Genomic DNA, 22622 nt, shown 5'->3' with positions numbered 1-22622 from the left:
ACCTTTAACTAGAATATGAAAAAGAAGCCGGCTGATAACAGCCCACAGAAAAATGACAACTAAGCATAAAAAAAATCCTGGGATGGCCCAGTTGGGGACAAGCAAGGGAAGCGACCTTGGTGCTGCAGGGTTAGTACAGCAAACTTTTGGCTTCATGCGCTACTAAAGAGAATTAAGTCAAGTCACATACAGACATATTGCTTCCACTTTCAACTATTATATAAAGATTTATTTTTATAGAAGTTGAAGTAGGTTTCAAAAAATAATTCCTATTCAATAAAATAGCCGGCAAAAAATAACATATAGAGAAATGATAATAAGGGAAAAAATATCCTGGGATGGCCTAGAAAATAACAAAATAAATAAAGCAGTCAATAAAATAGTAATAAAGAAATAAAAGCGCTGATTTGGGGCAAGATTTTTTCTTCTTCATAATTTGACAGAATTCAAATTTTTTGGAAATAATGGAAAATACTTGGTAGTTGGCATCGCTGGAGACTTGTTATCAAAATCGCAAATTTTCAATATTGTTATATCACACTTAATATTAATATATAAAAACAATAAAATCTTTAAAAATGTAGCAATTTTTAAAAATAAAAAATCATAAATACAATTTAAATATACACGATATATATCATATTTAGTCATAAATAATAAATACATTTCTTATATAATTATTTATATTTTGCATAAATATGGACAAAAAATTCATTTTCAGGAACTTTATAAGATAAGTTCCCATAGAATGGATTGAAATGAGAAAGGAAACAATGACAGGTGAAAAATGAAATACATAAAAAGGTGAGGAGGAAGAATATACAATTATATACAAAACCACAAGTGCAGAAATATTACAGCACAATGACTAGTACCTTTGGTATTTATAATTCAAAATTTATAAGCTTATTCTTAATGATGCATTATAATTTTTATTAATACTTTTTACAAAATTATCTTTAAATTCAGCTGCAGTTTTTATATATAAAAATAGGTAAATGAAGAGTTTCGATTCTTTATCTAAAAATAATATTTTCACAGAACTTTAAACAAAAGAATTCCATTGTTGCAGTCAAATAACTGAATCACTTAAAAGAAAAGCTAATATCCATAGAAAAAAACAAACTATATAATGTGAAGAATTTTCCTCCCAGTAAATCAAGTAAGGTATTAAATCAGTAAGGAAAAAAACTAAACATACATGAATGTATTTTTAATATACCTTATTAATTGTTTATTTAAAAAGAAACAAAACTGATTGACATTTTTTTTAATACAATACCTCTTATGGGAGAAAAAGTTTTTATTTTAGTAAAGCATCTCACAGTTCTAATATGAATACAAGCATATTAAGAATAAAAATGTATTTGTTTTTAGATTTCCTTTTTCTGGGTGCATTTTTTTTTCTTCTACTTTTCAATTATTTGTTGAAAGAATTTAAAAATGTATTAATTTTTTTACAAGTTTTTCACAACAATAAAGTATTTAGTCACATTATACACTTGCATACCAGAAGGTAATATCTATTTAGAAAAAAAATAGTTTTGTTAAATAATTAATTTTAGAAGAAACTTTACAATTAGGAATACTGTTTGAATTCAAGCTTTGAAAAAGGTTAAATGGAAAAAATTTAAACATTTGTAAACTAAAAATTGTCACGGGAAAATGTAAACAATAAGTTATGATATTGTCAATCCCATTACAAGCATAGAAATTAATTTATAAAAAAACTGACAAATAAAAAAAGATAAAACACTTTAACAGCAACAAATTTTACAAATTAAATAGAAAACAAAATGACCTGGTAAAAACAAACACTAAATCTTAAAATAATCAAGATACAGTCTTGCTGTTGTTAAAATCCTATAATTATAGGTTTTAGAATTTCATACCTCATACAATTCAAACAAAGCTAATGACTAGGAAATTTTGTATTCACACAATACATTTACAAAGTCAAAGACTAAAATGATTGATCAAATGTTTTAAATCATTTTACTTACAATATTTTTTAAACAAATCATAAATTAACTCATTCTTTATTTTTGTATTATTTGGATAATATAGAATAACAAATATTTATACAATTCCTAAACAGTTTTAAAGAAATGTAATTTAAAACATTAATTCATTAGACTCCTGATTATCTGACACTTACAACTTTTTGACTTGCATTTAAACAGAGCCAAGAAGGTTTCTCACAACTACTTTTAAATGATATTTAATATTAAAATTATGATATATCGCTAGAAAGTATCAATATTTCATTATATTTTTTAAAATTGTATTTATCATTACATTTGCCAATGTTTAGCTCATACAAAAGGAAAAGAACCTATTTATTTAAACGTTATTATTAATCAAAACTTCAATGAATTAAATATAACAATACATTAATTAAGAAACATCTTCATGTTGTTTTGCTTTCGATAAACATCACTACTATGTTATTGTTATTAACAATTATATCATACTTGATACTTATTGTCAAGCTTGTAGGAGCATGTTTGTAGTTCATAACATATTGTGAGAGTACATTCAAAAATATCCTAAATTCAATATTTCTAGGTAGATCAGTCAGTTCAAGGCATGACTTTGCTTGGAAAATATTTTTTATTTAAAAAAAAAAAAAAAAAAAACTCGGCACTTTTAATAGTGTCATTATAGATCAAAATTGCTATATTTTTTAATTGTCACTAATGATAATTAACAAGGAATTATCAAGTTTAATAAGTATCTTCAATGATAATGATCACAATGTCATCATATTTGATAGAATTGTATACAAAATAGGTATTCACATTATGGTGTAAGCTTATATATTTTTAAAATATGAAGGCAATAGTCCAGTTCTTTTACTGAATTTGATAAAAAAAGATTTTCTTACGTTATTCATTTTACTTATAAAGCTATTTAGCTATGACAGTAGCATTTTAAACTAGCAGTTTTACAAGCCATTTAATGTTTTTCACTAATAAAAATGTTCTTGTTACATTCTCTGGGTCATGTGATTATCCAAATTTTAAGCATATCCTGCATTTTTGAGTGCCAGATAATCAGGAGTCTACCATATCCGATATGAATAGAAATAATTCATTAAGGGTTCATCCCTTTTTAAGAGTATTGGTAATGAGATATAAATCTTATATTTGAAGGTTACTAAATTAATCAATAAATAAATGATTGAAGTCATCATGACATATTGTAACTAATTGTATTTAAATAACAACACTAAGAAATAGGTATTTTCAAGGAAAAGTAACTACTTCAGATTATTTCGTAAATTATGTATAAGCGTAAAGGAGAAAAATGCAGGCATACATTTCTTTTTAAAAGTAAATTGTAATATAAAGTTTATTTTCCTAAATGTAAATAAATATAAATAGGGTAAAATGTTTTTAATGCATAACTTGGTAAATTATGAAAGTGCAAGAAAAAGAAAAAAAGTAACTTCATTTAAATTTAAAATGTAATATATCTTTTTCAACAAAAAATGTAAATAAAAATAGAAAGGGCAACATTTTCTAAAGCATCAATTGGGAAATATATAAATGCAGAGGAAGAAAATATGTATATATATATATATTCTTTAAAATTAAAATGTAATATAAATAGTTTACTTATTTTTTACATAAGGTGTAAATAAATATAGAAAGGGCAAACATTTTCTGAAAGCATGAGCAAATCTGGACCTATTTAACCAGGATAAAAATTACCTTACTGAGCATTTTCCAGAAGGAATGTACACATTCAAAAAAAATTTTTTTTTTTTTTTTCTTCTTAATCTTCTTATTTATAGGAAATATCTTCACAGAAGAATGAATAATAAATGAGGCAATTGTCCATGAACAATAACATTGTAAGAATACAATGTGCACACGCAAGTCTCATTCACAGTTTAATATATACAGTATGCACTAAGCATATCATTATATACCAGAGAATCGATAATTAATAACATTTTCTACATTGAAGCAATATAGGTTTCTCTTCTTTTTTTTTATTTAGAAAACTGATTCGGCGGACCGGGACAAGTGAATGGGATATGATGGGCTCCGTGCCAAACGCTTCTTGGGAAGCATTGGAAGGCGAGAAAGCATCAAAAGGACTTTGCTAAACTCAGGACGTTCTGTATCTTTGTAAGCCCAGCATGTCATTAAAATATCCTAAGTAATTATAATAAAACATCGATTATTAGGAGTTGCTATAAAAATAAAATGTATTATTTATAACTGAACATGAAACTTGATTAATAATTGTAGAAAAGTATATAGTTAAAAAAAAAAAGGGATAACAGCCAGTCTCTAAAAATAAAGTTCAAGAGTTTTTTTTTGTTTTTTTTTTTTTGGAATTTCTAGAATAGCAGTTCTTTACATTTGTGTCCAACATTAGACAGTAGATGCATAAATAAGAACATAAAAATATGTTGGTAGGGTTTTTGAAAATATGAAAAATTATAGTTACATATGTAGATAATAACAAGAATTAATAATAACCTAATTAGATAATAACCTCCAATAAGCAAGGTGGTAATAGGAAACGGGTAAGACCTCCACTAAAATGGCTTGATGACTTTGAGAAAGACTTAAAAATATTGAAAGTGATTAATTGGTAGGGTTCTCGCCAGCAATGAAAATTTAGTGGTCCAATAAGACCACTCAGGTATTCATTTAGTGGTGCAAAAACTTAATATGGTAGACAATATTTAACTTCACAATTACATAATTCATGTTATGGTACACATCAAGAATTATATATTGCTATCTATAAAGTCGTAAAACTAATTAGGTTCATTACACCAAAATGATTAAAAATTAGTATATATCAAAATTAAGAGAAAAAAAGGTAAAATATTCGATTCTATTAAATAGATTCAATGTTGAGACCAAATAAATAAATGAGGAAAAACAGAGAAATGCACATGATTTCAGCTAAAATGGAACACCTGAAAGTGGCGCATTGTGGTCATCTCAATCCTGAGTGATTGTTAAAACGTGGCAGTTGTTTATGTTACCAACTGTTCTTTTTATTCCATTTCGAGTAAGCCAAGCCCACCAAGTATCAATTCCCTTAAGTGACATATTTTAGATTCCTTCACTAAATATTTCTTACTTGAAACATAAAGACAGACACAAAGTCATGTAGAACATAAACAAATTATGCAATGAAGTTGCCAGAAACTCAAAACAAAAATATATAACAGCTACAATAAAATACACAAACAACTAATGAATCAGTGTTTTTACTACAGCGCGAGAATCTCACTTATATTTTTTTCTTTTTCACGCATTAAAAAAGTACTAACGTGAGAAGATCGTGCACTCTATTAATCAATTTCAAAATGAGCGAAGTTTGGAAAAAAATTCATCTTCTGCCATTTTGAATAAAATTCGTTTCACTTTTCTTCCTTGATCTTTCATTATTTTCAACATGGATCCCTGTTATCTAGCTTCCCCATTTACCAGTATTGTTCAGAACCGGTCGAACAGCAGAACACAATGACGGAACACCTTTCAGAATGGACAGAACACCGCAGAATGACGGAACACCTTTCAGAACACATTTTTCCGCAACCACGTGTTCTCGGAAGGTAAGACTTCTTTATGTAACACGTTTAAATTTTTTTCAATGCTACAAATTTACTAAGTGATTCCGAATTGTTCAGCATCTGTTGCAAGGTCATTTAGCACTCAAAACCGAATTAAGACAAAATATCGTATACAAATGACTGCTAAACATTTGAGCAACCTAATGAGAAAAGCTGATGAAAAAGTAGATATAGAACGTTTTCGATATGATGATGCAGCAAAAATATTCAATGCTTTAAAAATTAGAAGATGTTAAAAATGTCTTATAATTAAAGAAATATTTTTTTTTCCAAGTCTATTCGCGTTTTTTTAATTTTTAGAAATCTCACTTAACTTTTTGAGATCTCACCCTGTTTTTGAGAAAGGGTGAGAAATTCTCTCTAATTTTTTTTTCTGTAATGAAAACACTGAATGAATCAAGTTAAAATGTGTGATAGGGTGCTTTATTTAACTAACTTTACATTAATTAACAATACAACCTATGCGGCGGAATCTAGCTCAAATTTAACACACCATTTTGCTTAGTCATATTTGTGTCATGGGTCATAAGTGTGGGTATCTATTATCTTCTTGTTGAAGTGAAAGTACCCAATTGTAGAACATTTGGTGACAACTGTCACCATACTGGTGTTAACCCTACTTATTGCGAGAAAAAAACAATTATCAGACAGACTGATTGAAAAAACTCATTAGGATGGCCCTGGCATGATCTGGTGAAAAAGACAACGGAATATTTAAATTAAAATTTTTTAGATATACATACTTTGACATCCCGAGATGCTTGAATATTTGCTAAGGTTTGTTTCATTCCTTTTCCAACTTGCCAAATAATAGCTTCTGGGGGCTGACCATGAAAAGGCCATTCTCCACAAAGAAGTTCATACCATACAGTACTAAATAAAATGAGACAAGAGTTAATTGTGGTTGAGTAAAATCAGGCATTATATAAAGTTATTACAGTAACTTAATAAAGCAATTAAGCATTTTTGTGTAAGATATAAGATAACTGATGCATCCATTTTAAAATATTTATAAATACCTTATTAATAATTCTAAATAATACATCATTCAAAGGTGGAATTTAAAAGATGCAGTAATTTTTGGGTAATATCAAGTCCTTTTCTTTTTCTTGGTCATATACAACTCAAGAAATGTATTAAACTTTTCCATTTTAGTGTGTATATGTAAGTAACAAATTTGTTTTTGTAAAAAATAACAAAAACCAGTAAACAGGCTGTTTTTTTTTTTAAAAAGAAAGAAAAATCTACCCATAATTTTCAGAATAAAAAAGTTGTCGAGAACTGGTTTTTTATGCGACGGTTCTGCTTTTGCGCATGCAAGAAATAAGACAATATTGTTGTAAAGAAACGCAAAAACTATCAAGGAGTTGTAGTTTTAAAATTATAATGTAATAAGAGGATAGACTGCATTTTTCTAAGAATGAGTTATGTGAAGGGCCTACTTTCGAAGAGAAAATTAATAAAATATAACATAACCTTTTTAATGCAAAATAATTATTGAAAAGTCCATTTTTATAGTAAAATAATTTGTGTATAATTCGCATTTAGGATAAAATAATTCGTGAAAGGATCCAAATTTCTCCTAAATAAGAACTCAGATCACATTTAATTGATTATGTGTACAAGATATAAAAAATAAAAATAATGAGATTATGAATATAAATGAGTTGTGTTTAAAATTGCCAATATTAGGACTATTACTTTCAATAATAATATATAATGTTTTAAGAATACAAGTAGCTGACAAATTAATTTCCCTTGCTTTTGCAAAATTACTTCACTTAAATAAATAGGCATAGGAATAGAAAAGATTACAATAAATTGAATTACCCAAAGGCAAATATATCTGAGGCTCTAGAAAAAGGCAAATTGTCACTATCTTGTTGGCTTCCAGCCCTTAAACTACGAACAATTTCAGGAGCTAAGTAACATAACCATCCTTTAGGTATCGTTAACCATTCTCCTTTTCTGGAATAAAAATATTTAATTTTTAGAGGATTACATTTAATATGCAAATGCAACAGCATGATCACTTTCACTTAAACTTTAAACTCTATTTACGCTATTAAAGTAGCTTATGACAGTCACGTGATAGAAATTATAATACAGTAGAACCTTGATCAATCGTTTCCCATCGGAACATTCATTGCGAATGCTAGATATGGGAAAAGGATGAATGCGTATTAACAAAAATGGATATGGGATAAGTAATGGACATAAAAATTAACTATAAGTATAAAAAAAAAATTATGCCCATTATGCAAAAATGCTTACCATTCAAAAGTATGAACACGTTTATTTATTTAAAATATTTTGATTTTTATACAATCTGTTCTTCTCAGCACAAAAATTAAAATTTTGAAATCTGTAATACCCACACTCACATGAATACAGAATGTTGCTCATTGTTTCTGCAGAAAAGTTTGGCAGTGGTTGTAATTCCGTTTTGACTTTTTTTTTTATTGAAATCACTTTGCGCATCTTGAGATTTTGCAACCATTTCTCGAATCGACGACACTACAAGTTTCAACATTTTTACAACTGTAACAAATATGTTTATTTTCTTCATTAACAACAGGAATCACTGTTTTCCTTCTTAAAATGAAAAAATTTTGATAATTTTTAAATGCCAGCAGAATTTCTGAATGATAGACGTGGGAATTTTCAAGCTCTAAAAACAATCTAAATAGGTTCGATTAATGTTATAAGACTAGCATTTGTAACGGGGCCATAAAAAAGACGATATATACTAGAAGATGATATATGCAGAAAGATACAATAGATGATACAGGAAAACAATACAATCGGAAGGTGTGGGAACGATGGATAAAGGATCAACTGCATACAGAAGATTTAATAGACCAATTTTCATCCATATAACATGTCAGAACATGACTTGTAATACTTTATTATGCTGAATTTTTTAAAATAAAAAGATGATTTATTTTTTTAAAGTTTAAAATCAACAAGAATTCAATCAATACAAGAAATTTAAGTCATTCCTACAAATTTTGTTGCAAAATTTTCCATTGAAGCTCAGAAATACCTAGATTAAGTGAAATTAAAACAGTATGAATAACATACCTGCCAACTTTTACGCATTTGGCGTAAAATTTTATTTTTATATTTAAAGTGGTAGTAAATATACACTATTTTTTTCTTTTATAAACTTATTTTAAAAATGATTTTGATCACCACTATTCTTAAAAAAATTAAGCATATACCTTAATATGTGTTACTATCATGGTTGTCAGCTAAAGCCTTTTAAAATATAAGGCATTGTTTGCTTACAATTGAAATTTTAATTCTATATTACTACCACTGGGAAATATCATAATGGAACGGATTAAAAGTTGGCAGGTATGGAATAAAGCACAAGTAATGAAAATGAGATGTTATCAGGCATGAAAGTGTCCAAAATAAAAAAAAGCTGAACTTTTACAACTCAGTCACGATGATGAGGGGGGGGGGGNGGGGGGGGGGAGTGTTCAACATAATACTGTGATATCGATGAGAGCAACTTTTGACTATGCCAAGAGATTTTCATTTAATATTTGAAGTGGCAGAAGCATTTAGACAGTTAAATTTAGAATTTTCTTAAATATAATTATAAAATTTTGACCTTTACTATATTAAAAAAATAAAGCAATTGCAGGAATTCGGGGCCTTATTATTTTAAATTAATTACCAGTCAATAATTTTAAACTAAAACAGTTGCCAACTTTAACATTAATATCTTCTGATAGATTGTTACTAACAGTTTTAGTCACGTTTACTGTTTCAATTAACCAATCAAACTTGAATTTATTTTTTCAGTCGCATCGATTGAATGCACTTTGTGTTTGCCTTTCAAATTGACTACCATTGTTAAAATACATTCATCTTACTCATAAGTGCTAACTTGTTAAAAAACAAAAATAGGAACACAAAGCTTGATAAGCCAATCAAAGGTAATTATGACTCAAAAACATAAAAAATCAAAATATCCATATATTTATAAACGGTAAACATTTCAAATCTAACATAATTATTTTGAGTTAACAGTTTTAATTAAATTACTTACGAATGAAGTATATCACATCTTTATAGTAACTAATTCAAGAAAAAACTTACTTCTTTCAGGAACCGCGATATGGGATTTTAAAATCGTGTAAATATGGATTGCGATACTTTATTTTAAAATCACAAGAACACAAATAGCGACATTGTATTTTAAAATCATGTGAATATGAATTGCGGTATTTTATTTTAAAATCGAATGAACACGAATTGCGATATTGTATTTTAAAATAGCATACATATGAATCACGATATTGTATTTTAAAACCGGGCGAACACAAATCGCGTTAATTAAAATTTTATTTTAAAATCGTGTGAACATGAATAGAGATATTGGATTTTAAAATCGCGCGAATATGGATTGCGGTATTTTATTTTAAAACTGCAAGAACACGAAGTGCGATATTTTATTTTAAAATCGTGTGAATATGAATAGCGATACTTTATTTTAAAATCGCGTGAACATGAATCGCGATATTAGATTTTTAAATCGGGTGAACATGAATCACGATATTGGATTTCAAAAACACGAAAATACTAAATGCGATATTGAATTTTTAAATCGCGTAAATAAGAGTCACGGTGCATAATTTTTAGAACATGTGAATTTGAATAGCAATGAGTAGTTTTTAAACCGTGTATATGGGTGATTCTCACGAAATATGACAATTCACTGTCCCTTGCTCCAAGATCTAATACTATAATACTAAAAAAACTTTTTTTCTTCAAAAGATTAATAAATAGCATTGCTGCTAGCATTTCAAAATGACTTAGCACTAGCATTGGCTGTTTTGTATACTTAAAAAATTTAATTGAATATCAAATTGTCTCTTGGCAGGTCCCAAACAATGTTTCCAATAATAACTAGCTTCAAAATTTCCCATAAATTTTTCAATATCTAATTTTTTTTTATCTCAACCGGTGTGAGTATTTCTAGAATATGCGCAGAGGGTATTATTTACAAAAACTTTGCTTAAGATAATTTTATCCGTTAATAATTTGTTTGCCCCAAGAAAATCTGTCATTTTCCTGGCTACTTTTATTTAGTGGTTTATAACCAAAATAAGTAGAGCTAGCAATCAATATCTTATGTTAATAGATTGATTAGATACCCTCCTATATGAACATGTCTTGTTGCATGAATAAAAAACCAATTTTCTGGTTCAAAATCTATTTCAAAAATGTTTTCAAGTTGAGTAGGTTCTTGTGTTGTCATTTTCCTGGCTTCTTGAAATCATTAATAACATAAACTACAGATTTATCTGAGTTATTTTAAGAAATCCTGTTGTTTTCTGCAGAATCTAAACGTCTTAGGCCAAAATATAAAATTAAAGTAAAGTTATATGCTATAAAATGGTGAATTTGTAATATCCTGGCTTATGAATGCCAGGACATTGAAGTGTCAACAGAAATTTTTTTTTTAACTGCTAACACTGTATGGAGGGAAAGCAAATATTAACCTAATACCAAGTTTATGTATGATTGTAATATGCTTGGATCTAATCAAAGTTATTCATTTATTTAATGATTGATTGTTATACACAATTTTGTTCTGTACATATCAGCAACAAATTTTTTTTTGTTTCTTTCTACAGTGAACAAGAATTAATTTAAGCAATTTATGGTCCATCTAACATAAAGGCTTAAGTTGAGTTACTTACTATTAACTTAAAATGACTGTTTTTAAAACTTCTAAGCTAATATGCCATTTTCCTGGCATTCAAGATTTGGTGAATTTCTATTTTATTTTTTTTTCTCGAGCAAATGTCAATAAACTACACTGCTGTCTGTAAGATATTAATAAGTGTAACTAAAGAAGTATAAAAAATTCTTTTTAGATTACTTTGAAGACTTTAAATTTGAAGAAATTTTTTGGTCTGAATTGTCATGTTTAAAAAGAATCACCCATAAATAAGAAAATCGATGCATGATATTACAACCGCATGATAATGTATCGCAATATTGAATTTTAAAAATGCATGAATACGAATCGCGATATTGGGTTTTAAATACGCTTGAATACGAATCGCGATATTGGGTTTTAAATACTGAAGATCATTTCCTCAGGAGGCTATAGCAGGAGAAAAAAGTTCGTTCAAAGTCAGACTATTATTTGGGCGGCTTGGGTTTCTATTATTGGGCTCCCCAAAAATTAAATTTTCCCCCGCTTTTTTGTGTGGAAGTCTTTCATCCTTGGGTGTTATTCACGTGTTGATGTCATTTAGTTTTATTCACATATAACACTAAGCGTACTCTTTCTTCATTTGGACCTTGCCTTTTCAGAATAATGCAAACATATGCCATTTTTCCTCTTAAAAACAAGAAAAAATAGTTTAAAAAAAAACTGCAATAAATATTTTTTTACCTGTTTCCATGACACAATTTGGTAACAGAAAACAAACCAAAATCTGTTATAACAACTTTTCCATTTTCATAAAAAATATTTTTTGTTTTCAGATCTTTATGAATGATGTCCCTGGCATGAAGGTAACCCATACCCTGTAAAAAATACATTATTATTTTAGAAAATTATATTTTTTAAGTTACTTAAAGATATAACAAAAATGTAATATTATATGCTGCTTACATTTTAAAATAAAACTTAATTGATTTTAGTGTTACAAAAAGATGAATTTTTAAAAAAAAATTTCTAAGTAATAAATATGGATGTTATTAAAATAAATTTAAATATTAAGTAGTAGTAAAACGTATATAAAAAACTTAAATTATGTTCAGAATGCAACCTTTTTTCAATAAAATTATATTTTTTTAGAAATTCTGCTTTAATAGGAGAAAAATGTGGAGAAGAGAATTTATGTACTTTTTAGAAACTTAGGGAAAACATTGAAATATGAGGAAAGGGCCACTTGAAAAAATCAGTGAGTTCCTAAATAGAAATAACTAAAAGTGATATGGCAGTGTTTTCACTACAGCGCGAGAACGCGAGAATCTCGCATATTTTTTTCTTTTCTCGCATTAAAAAATGATTACCGCGAGAAATTCGCGCACTCTATAAATCGATTTCAAAATTCGCGAATTTCTTGCATTTTGGAAAAAGCTTCGAATTACGCCATTTAGAAAAAAATCCGTTTCACTTTTCTTCCTAGATCTTTCATTATTTTCATCATCTGCCCCATTATCTAGCTTCCCTATTTACCAGTGTTGTTTAGAACCTTTTCGAACAACAGAACACAACCACGGAACCCCTTTCAGAGCACATTTCTCTACAATCACGTGTTCACCGTAGGTAAGGTTTCTTCATGTAAGACGTTCAAATTTTTTATGCACTTATGTAAGATGGACAAATACCTTGTAAAGGCAAAATCTTCTATGATGATGCACCAAAAATATTCAATGCCTTAAAAAATAGAAGACGTTAAAAATTTATTATAATTAAAGAAATAATTTTTTAGTTTTTAGAAATCTCACTTAACTTTTTGAAATCTCACCCTGTTTTTGAGAAAGGGTGAGAAATTCTCACCCATTTTTTTTCTAAGATGAAAACACTGTATGGTAATAATTAGTTTATAAGTTGTTAATTTAATATAATTAACTTTACTCTGCAAGATTTCATACTGAAAATAATAAGAATAATATAATATAACAATAAGAATTTTAAACACTTTTTTTTTTAATAAAAAGATTTAAAAACAAATGGATTATTTTTTTATTTATTTAAGAATAACTTTTCAAGTGCTAAGTTTTAATAATTTAATTATTATAAAAATATGACTTTTCTGTACACTTTATTAACAAAACTTTTATAAGTAAACAAAAATATGCATTACTTACTTGAGATATTTGTTGAGCTATTGTGATTGTTCGATTTAAGTTGAATTTATCTTTTCGAAGGTGAATATGAGTATACAGAGTCATACCCTTACATAAACTGCAATAAAAAGCACATTTTATTTTCAGGTTATTATTAGAAAATTTTGTTAAAAATAACATTAGGCCACAATTTTTTTTACAATACTTGATACGCTCATAGTAATTTAGATTCCAGCTGATGCTTTAAGATATATAACAGAAATATATTTAAAAACTAAAACTAAGTAGAAAAGACAAATAAAAAAAAAAAAAAAAAAAAAAAAAAAAAAAAAAAAAAAGAAGAGAAGAATGAAAGAAAAATGACATGTGGCTTTCCCCAATAAGTCAAGACTGAATTTTACTCAAGGTGGAGTTGAGCAGGAAATGCTTTTATTTCCCCAAATGACATTTTAAGGAATACCATAATTTAAAAAAATTAAAATCTTTTGAAATATATTTCCTGAAATTTAAAAAACAACATTATAATTCTCAATCTTTTAAAACCATATCTGAAATTAAAATAGTGGTACAAACGAATTTCACCAATTTAATTATAAATTGAGAAGTAAGCAATACATTTGCATAGGATGGAAAGATCATTAATCAATCAGCAAATTTACTTTTTATAATGCAGGTACATATTATAAAATAACTTTGCAGACAAGACCCTCTGGAGAGCATACCATTTGAATGAACAGATTTAAATTTCGTACATAGGCAAAGTTAGCTGGTTTTAACCAAGCAGTTTTTTTCTTCAATATTTTATATAATTAAATATTACTATAATTCAACTAGATATTTAATCTTGCATACTTTAAGCTATATTTTGCAAATATTTTGTTTTGTTATAAATACTAGTTGTCAGGTAAATTGAAATTCCTCTGACTACCCGAAAAGGTTTACTAAATTTTTTACAAAGAGAAAGAGTCGACTCTGAGCAAGTGGAGGAGAAAAATATCTTAGCTTACTTCTGTGAGGAGCTAAAATGATCACCTACCTGGTAAACACATCTTTGTAAAGGTTAGACTTACGGTTTAAAGAGACAGAAGCTTTACTTTAATAAATTAAAGATATAAAATAATAATAATAATTTTATGTTAGTTATTTTTGACCAAAAAATATGACTTGACTTGGTTAGAGATAAATAAATTCTTTTAAAAATGAATGATTATCAGCCAACAATCTTAAGTAAATAAATATTTAATTGTGATAACACCAGAAAACCATAACATTTTTAAAAATACTGTCTAGAAATCACTTGTATCCTAACTATTTTACTAAAAATAGTAATAATTAAAATGTTTATGAAGAGCAACAGATAATCCTTCACTTTTTGGCCCAAAAAAAGATGACTTAGCTTGACTAGAGATAATTAATTACAGTTGAGATGCAATAAGCAAAATTTGTTTATTCAGAAGAATTTGAAAATTTCTCAACAAAATGAAAAGTCATATGAACTTGATCTTTAAAGATCAAACTAAAGCAAAAAATTTCTGGAATTTTAACAAGTATTATTGAGGTATATAAAATTTTGTAAATATAAAAGAAAGTTATCATACATGACATCAATAAAATAAATATTAATTGACAGAAATATTTTCCATTTCCATTTGACTTTACAAAAATTTTTTTAGTGTATTTTTGAATTAATTTTGAACAGCAATATATATTTAATTAATTTTAGATAGCTATAACATAATTTTTAGCAAATATATATAAATAGTGACTTTCAATAAAATAAAATTTTAAAATATTAAAAAAAAATTTATTAATAAAAATTATGATTATTATAAATGAGGCTTATATCATTGTTTAGCATTAATAAATATTTAAGCAAGCAATAAACTGAGTTAAAAATACAACAAAATATAGAAAAACTAAAAGAATTTTTCATAGAAGCAATCGACTAGGAGAGACCTGAAAATAGAAATTTCAGTTAGTAGCCAGTAGACTCTAATAACTTTTAGCCACTTTTTCTTTACACCAAATGAGTATGTGACAATTACAGATAGGTCTTTTTCATTTAATAGTGAGATTTTTTTTTTTTTTATTGTGCTTGACCTAAATTATATTTTTAAAAAAAAATCCTTTAAAAAATAATTTACAGCTATGAAAAGTTAATTCAACAATAAAAATAGTATAAATCTGTTACAAATTTTAGTTAAACATACTGACTTGAATGCTGAAAAAAAAAAGAGACTGGTTTCTTATTAGTTATTTTCTGGTCTAGACTGGAAGAAATTCGAGTAGTTTACTAGATAATCCAACAGAGTTGGCAACCACATAATAAGAAAAAGAGTATACTAACCTTGTGACAATTGCTAATTTAGGAGGTTTCATACAGGCACCCATAAAAAGCACTAAATTTTCATGCCGTGTTTTTCGAAATGTAGCAACCTATTAAATAAGTATACATAAAATGAGGCATACAAGAGAAAAATTTATTCTAGATGATTTACATGCTTAACCTTTTCCGGGGGGCTGTGACAGCAGTTGTCACATCTGATCTTGGGGTCCTGTGGTGGGCATGTGACACTTTCAGCGTAAGAATAGGGGAAAAAATCTCTTCCTCAGTTAAGAGACAGGATCAAGTTACAGTGGGATTTGTTTTATTGTTTTAGTCACTACGAGAGGTCTCACCTTTTTAAGTTAAGGGGAGAAAAGTTTCTTTACATTTCCCACCTACCTTCAAACATCTATTCCAAGTTCGGGCACTTTTTCGTTTGTCTGCCGTTTTCTTACGTCTTTTTTAGCCAGTTTCATTGTTGCTATTTTTCTGTACAAATTTTTTCGTTCTAGTTGTGAATTATATTTTGAATAAATTAATTTCTTTACTACAAATATAATTTAGCGAATATTTTCAATTGTATATAAAAAAAATATGGAATAATCAGAATCGAAAAGCGCTCTTTTAAGTAAATTAAATCAAATTGAAATAAAATATCAAAGCAATATATTTTGCATAAACTCAAATAAATAGTTTTTTTTAGGTTTTGTTTTAAATTCGTGTTATAAATATAGTTATTAGAATTTTAAAATTTTGATTATAATTCCTGCAGTTTAAAAAAAATTTTCTTACATGATTTTAAATAAATATCTGCATTTCCGAAGAGAAATATATATACTTAATACTACCGAAGAGTATTTATACTTTTAGATACANAAAATATTTTAAATGTCACATTTATAAATATATAATTTATAATTACTAATGTATTTTCCATGTTTAAGAAATTGAAATCATAAACGCTATTTTTAACTTTCTTAAGAAAACCATTTTCCTTTTGTGGCAATTTTCATGTTTCTTTCCCTCTTTCTACACACAGTTTAACTTTCAGTTATAGTTTCTAGAAATTCTTTTAATATTTTAGTTTGGTATCTTTTTATAAGATTGAAGCTAAATTTTTGAACAATAACATGAGTAAGTTGAAGTCAATTGTGAATGACTATGTTTTTTGAAAAAAATGTAAAAATGCTAGGGAAAAAAATTATATATGCTACGCAGTTTCAATAAGTACTTACTTTTCATGAAATTTGCAGCAAAATAAAAGAAATGAGCCCGATTGTTATATGATAATCATTTGCAAATGAAGCACATTAACTGAAATATTTATGAGTTTCTGCATTTTTGGAACTATTTTAAAAATACATAAAGGAAGTTGAAGAAAATTTTTGCTAGAAATTTAGAACGCATATTAGATTCTTACTAAGAGTTCAAGGGATAAATGTGCTAAGAATCGTGTTTTAAATTTAGAGCTCGGTTGACGCATAAAATATTTTTTAAAGGAATGGTATAAACTATTATATACTATTTTGAAAATTAATTAAAAAAAATTTTTATATTTATTTTTAAATAATTAACAAAGTTATTATAGTTTATAATTTTTTACGAAATCTTAAAAATTTATAAAATAAGAAGAATTTATTTCATAACATAATTTTCAATCGAAATTATCTTACTTACTTAACAAGAGAGGATCTTTCAAATTAGCCGGGAGTTAGGGCAAAATTATCCTCATTTACCTTGCTTTAATATTTCATTATTATTATCAATAATAAATAAATGACTCTGCTGAATAAAGAGAAAAATATTTATCAGTTATTGAAGTGACCGGTTTTTTTCATAAGTCGATAGATCAAAAAGATAAAAATAAAATAATTCATTCAAAGAGTTAATATCAAATTAAATTTCCTATATTTTCTTTTCCATCGGCTATGACTTAAATCCATTTACTAATAATTCAGACTGAAGAGACCCTTCTACAAAAATATGACATTACAACTATTTATGTTCTTTCCTAAGATTTATTATCTTTCGATGAGATATTAAATTTTCAGCAATGTTACAAATATTTATAAATTAAAATACTGATATTTATAATGTATAATATAGATATTTATAATTAAAAAAATTATGACCACGAAAAAGAACTCTTCATGTATATAAAAATTGATTCAAAGAAGCGAACAAAAGGGTTTTTTTCCGCATTATGACCCGATTTCACTGCATGATAACTCTCAGGAAGAACTGATTTCACACTTTAAACATAGTAATCCCCAAAATGCAAGAGAGGAAGATCTATCCATTATTTACGTGAAAAATGGATGTAGATCGAGCTTTTCCCTTTGGTCCTTGAAATTTCCGACGTTTTTTAACTCAATAATAGAGTGTTTATTATCACTGTGCACCTCATTAGCTTGTATATTTTTTGCGGAAACATGTAAATAAACCAATCCTTTTAATATGGCATCAAAGAGCTTATAAAAAATAGATATAACTTTAATAACTTATTTAAATAACGCCAGCGATACCAAACTGAAATTTTCAAAAACTGAGTTACCCGTTGAAACAATATTCCAAAGAACAAAGTTTTTTTTAACTATTCCTCAAATCTGTAAGAATATTTTTACATTTTAAACAGTAAAATGTTTAAATGTTTCATAATACGTTGAAAGTATTAATGTAAAGCAATGACGCACTACAATTTTATATATATATATATATGTGATTGCGCGCATAATATTTTTATAGCTAGCGTAATGAATAGTTTTTCGGGACTATGGTTAGGATAATGTGTTGTTTATAGAATTTAAAACAATAAAATGAGGAAATTGTGACACACCGCATTAACTCAGAATGTTTGTAAAACACTATAAATAGTCGACATGTGACATTCGGAATGTAGTTTTTTACCCTGAATCCTATAAAACCACCAAAGAAGTTTTCCCGCACTTTCTCAGTTGTCAATAAAAAACTGGAATCCACCCCCAGTGGTATTTCTATTATCCCGAACTGCGGTGGTGTAAAAGATAGCAAATGGCGTTTAGAATAACAGAGGGAGAATAAAACTCTCGGGGATGTTTAACACTCATCACTTGTCCTGTTCTAGGGATTAGCGGTGCCCTTTCTTGAATTCATCCCCCAGTCTCAGAAAGAGCCCACCAGAGGATCTCGATTTCTTACTTTTGCGCCCACGTGGAAAGGTTAAATACGCAGAATATTCTTATTTTACTGAATCGACAAAAGTATATGATGTAAATGAATTTGGGTGAATAAATGTAAATGGCTTTAGGCAAACAGAAAAATAAAAATTTAAAATAAAAACAAGTAATGGACCTAAAATATGTTTCTCCTGGATAAATACATGGCTTGAAGTAAGATTTCAAGACACTAAAGTCGTCACAGTAGACATTTTCTGGAATGTTCTTTAGAACCTTGGCGAAAGACTTTGTAATGTTCCATCGACCAACAACACCAATCAAGAATGTTATCAGACAAATTCCTAAATTTTGTTTACATTCCTATTTTTTTTGTGCTCCCATTTGGGTGAACCCATAGTCTGTCAGCAGGGGTAGAATTATCGGTTACTGCATCACAACACGTCTTTTTGGTCATGATTTAGAATTAGCATATATTACTCTTTCCTATGATCTCATAATAGTTAATATTAAAAATTCAGGTTATGTAAAATTAATGGCTTCATTACTGACTTCTTCATGGCCTTCAAATAATGCGAGGGTAAACCAGTAGACTTGGCATTCTGATAAACACTAACCAGCAAAAGCAATTTTTATCACGGGAAAGTCTTGATGGGAATCATTTGAGTGACTAAACATAAGTTAACTGGTCTCTTGACTGGTCAAAGTGTGCTGAGATGTTTATTTGCATAAAAAAGTGACATCAAATCTTACATACCAAGCGTGGGATATAAATATCCACTATGTCAGCTATCAAAAGGTACCCCAAGATAGAATGGAGTTAGCATGTCTTACATACTAGTGAATCAAGGTTTAATAATCTTGGTATTAATTACATCACACCATATGTCATAATATCTTAGACAGAGGTCTGTCTAGGTTTTTCTGAAAGGTACTTATTATGTGAAAATTTAGACATAATTCGTGAAAATTAAAAATTATAATAAAAAATCAACACAAAAATATGGATTTATCGTTTCTTACGCGATAAAAAAAGTAAAATTTTAAGAAAAAATATTTTGTGAAACTAGCGCTAAACGGTAGTAAATTTGGCCTGTATAGATCCCTGTTAGAGTTGAAGTAACATTAATCAAATACGATATGCAATATATTTCTACAATGAAGTCTGATTTACTTTTGTTATCACAATCTTTAATATAAGGGTGATTCTCAGGAAACATGAAATTTACTGTCCCTTGCTCCAAAATCTAATACTAAAAGAACTTTTTTTTAAAAAAAAAAAAATCAATAAATAGCATTTCTGTTAGCATTTTAAAATGACTTTGCATTAGCATTGAATGTTTTGTATACTTAAAAAATTTAATTGAATATCAAAATGTCATTTTCCTGGCATGTCCCAAACAATATTTCCAATAATAACTAGCTTCAAAACTTCCCATACATTTTTCAAAATCTAATTTTTCTTATCTTATCCTATATAAGCATTTCTGGAATATACACAGAGAGTATTGTTTACTAAAACTTCGTTTAAAATAATTTTTTCTGTCAATAATTTGTTTGTCCCATGAAAATCTGCCATTTTCCTAGCTACTTTTATTTAGTGACTTCTAACCAAAATAGATAGCGCCAGGAATCAACCATAGTCTGTCAGCAGGGGTAGAATTATTGGTTACTGCATCATAACACGTCTTTTCGGTCATGATTTAAAATTAACATATATTACTCTTTCTTAGGGTCTCTTAATAGTTAATATTAAACATTCATGTTATGTAAATTGAATGGCTTCATTACTGACTTCCTCATGGCCCTCAAATAATGCGAGGGTAAACTGGTAGAATTGGCATTCTGATAAACACTCATTACCAAAAGTGATGTAGAAAGTAGACTGAGAAAGTATCATAAGTTAACTGACCTCTTTACTGGTCAAAGTGTCCTGAGATGTTTATTTGCATAAAAGAGTGACATTACCTACGATCAAATCTTACATACCATGTGTGGGATATAAATATTGATTATGTCAGTCTTCAAGATAGAATCGAGTTAGCATATTTTATATACAGTAGACGCCGCTTAATGTGATCACGGTTAATNTACCATGTGTGGGATATAAATATTGATTATGTCAGTCTTCAAGATAGAATCGAGTTAGCATATTTTATATACTAGTGAATCAGTGCTTAGTAATCGTAGTGGTAGTTACGCCACAATACTCTCTCACCAGAAATCATGGATAGAATTCGATGAACGGATACCAATAGTTGCCATATTGGAGAAAGACCCGGAGAGCTGCGTTCAGTTGACCGAGTTTTGAGCTTTTGTCGCGAGAGTCGTATTAAGTTCACGGTGGCTGCGTGTGTGGTCTCTCCTGTAGTGCTATTACCAGTCGAGTCTGTGCAGGATTTCCGATGTGTAATGAGACTATACTGTAATGTGTAAATGAGCAACAGCATGAGGAGGACAATGATATAGTCACAAATAGCAAGTCAACTGTTCAATGTGGACCATACATCGAAGTATCATATCACGTTTGCAGGTGAACTATGGAGGGAAAGGAGNGTCAATCTATTCAGAAGGTAACCCGCAAGATTGAATCGAGTTAGTATGCCTTATATACTAGTGAATCGATGTTTAATAATCGTAGTGGTAGTTACACCACGCCATGCATATTATCTTAGAATTGAAGTAACATTAATCAAGTACTATATGCAATGTATTTCTACAATGAAGTACAATTCACTTCTGTAATCACAATCTTTAATATATATATTTAGAACTTTGATCAAGTAATGAATCATAAAAAAGAACACAATCAAAGCCATAAATTATTAGAGTTTGAAAAAAAAAAAAATCAAATTTTGTGGAATCAGCATGGAGAGAAATTCAAAACCAATTTGCTGGATACAAATGTATTGGTTTTGATTATTTTAATTAAATTTCTGTTGGAATTGTTTTCTAAATTGGTAAAGCTCGCCAATTGGATATTAGTTATAGATATAGTTCATACTTAAACATCAATCTATTAATGTGCAAGTTTTTATAATTTAATTTTCAACATTAGTTCTGTAGTGGTTACTGCGTATGTTAGTGCTATATAGAAAATATACATTATATGAAACTGTTCGAAAAAAAAAGAAACATAAAAATTAGTAATTTATAAAAATATTTTGTTTTTAAAAGGGGGTTAGTAAAAATTGATATAATGAGAACTTTTTTTTTTTTTTTTTTTTGCTCCCATTTGGGTGAACCCATAGTCTGTGAGCAGGGGTAGAATTATCGGTTACTGCATCACAACATGTGTTTTTGGTCATGATTTAGAATTAACATATAATACTCTTTCTTAGGGTCTCTTAATAGTTAATGTTAAACATTCAGGTTATGTAATTTGATGGCTTCATTACTGACTTCTTCATGGCCTACAAATAATGCGAGGGTAAACTGGTAGTTCATATCACGTTCGCAGGTGAATTATGGAGGGAAAGGAGTTTTCGACAATGTCAACCTACATCTATTAAAGGAACCCCCAAGATAGAATCAAGTTAGCATGCCTTATATACTAGTGAATCGATGTTTAATAATCGTAGTGGTAGTTACGCCACGCCATGCATATTATCTTAGAATTGAAGTAACATTAATCAAGTACTATATGCAATATATTTCTACAATGAAGTACAATTCATTTCTGTTATCACAATCTTTAATATATATA

General features: G+C 28.0%; 2 protein-coding genes across 2 annotated transcripts in view; both read right to left on the bottom strand.

Moving 5' to 3' along the window:
• Positions 1 to 3786: 3786 nt before the first annotated feature.
• LOC107456907 (kinase suppressor of Ras 2) overlaps positions 3787 to 22622 on the bottom strand; it is a 40180-nt gene continuing 21344 nt past the window's right edge. Inside the window, exons 12-17 of the mRNA XM_071181601.1 lie at positions 15786 to 15979; positions 13460 to 13556; positions 12033 to 12166; positions 7439 to 7576; positions 6352 to 6481; positions 3787 to 4166 (exon numbers count right to left, since the gene is read on the bottom strand). Of these exons, the coding sequence (XP_071037702.1) occupies position 15979 (1 nt within the window). The 3' untranslated portion in view covers positions 3787 to 4166; positions 6352 to 6481; positions 7439 to 7576; ... (1 more) ...; positions 13460 to 13556; positions 15786 to 15978. The remainder of the gene's footprint in view (positions 4167 to 6351; positions 6482 to 7438; positions 7577 to 12032; positions 12167 to 13459; positions 13557 to 15785; positions 15980 to 22622) is intronic.
• On the bottom strand, positions 4005 to 15829 carry LOC122271563 (kinase suppressor of Ras 2). The gene is made up of 6 exons (XM_043053334.2): positions 15786 to 15829; positions 13460 to 13556; positions 12033 to 12166; positions 7439 to 7576; positions 6352 to 6481; positions 4005 to 4166 (listed from the first exon to the last, which is right to left on the bottom strand). Exons 1-6 carry the CDS (start codon positions 15827 to 15829, stop codon positions 4005 to 4007), a joined length of 705 nt encoding a protein of 234 aa, XP_042909268.2.

This window comes from Parasteatoda tepidariorum, chromosome 6, assembly GCF_043381705.1.
Source record: "Parasteatoda tepidariorum isolate YZ-2023 chromosome 6, CAS_Ptep_4.0, whole genome shotgun sequence".
In the NCBI taxonomy this organism is placed as follows: domain Eukaryota; kingdom Metazoa; phylum Arthropoda; class Arachnida; order Araneae; family Theridiidae; genus Parasteatoda; species Parasteatoda tepidariorum.
The sequence above is the reverse complement of the archived record's forward strand: the minus strand, read 5'-3'. Positions and strand labels throughout refer to the sequence as shown.

Bases quoted from the DNA above. Each gene is read 5' to 3' on its own strand.
- LOC122271563 (XM_043053334.2), bottom strand. From the start codon at position 15,829: ATGGGTGCCTGTATGAAACCTCCTAAATTAGCAATTGTCACAAG. The intron at 13,557-15,785 runs GTTAGTATACTC...TTTTTATTGCAG, and splicing joins AAATTAGCAATTGTCACAAG to TTTATGTAAGGGTATGACTC. The intron at 4,167-6,351 runs GTATGTATATCT...ATAATTACTTAG, and splicing joins AAGCATCTCGGGATGTCAAA to GATATTTTAATGACATGCTG.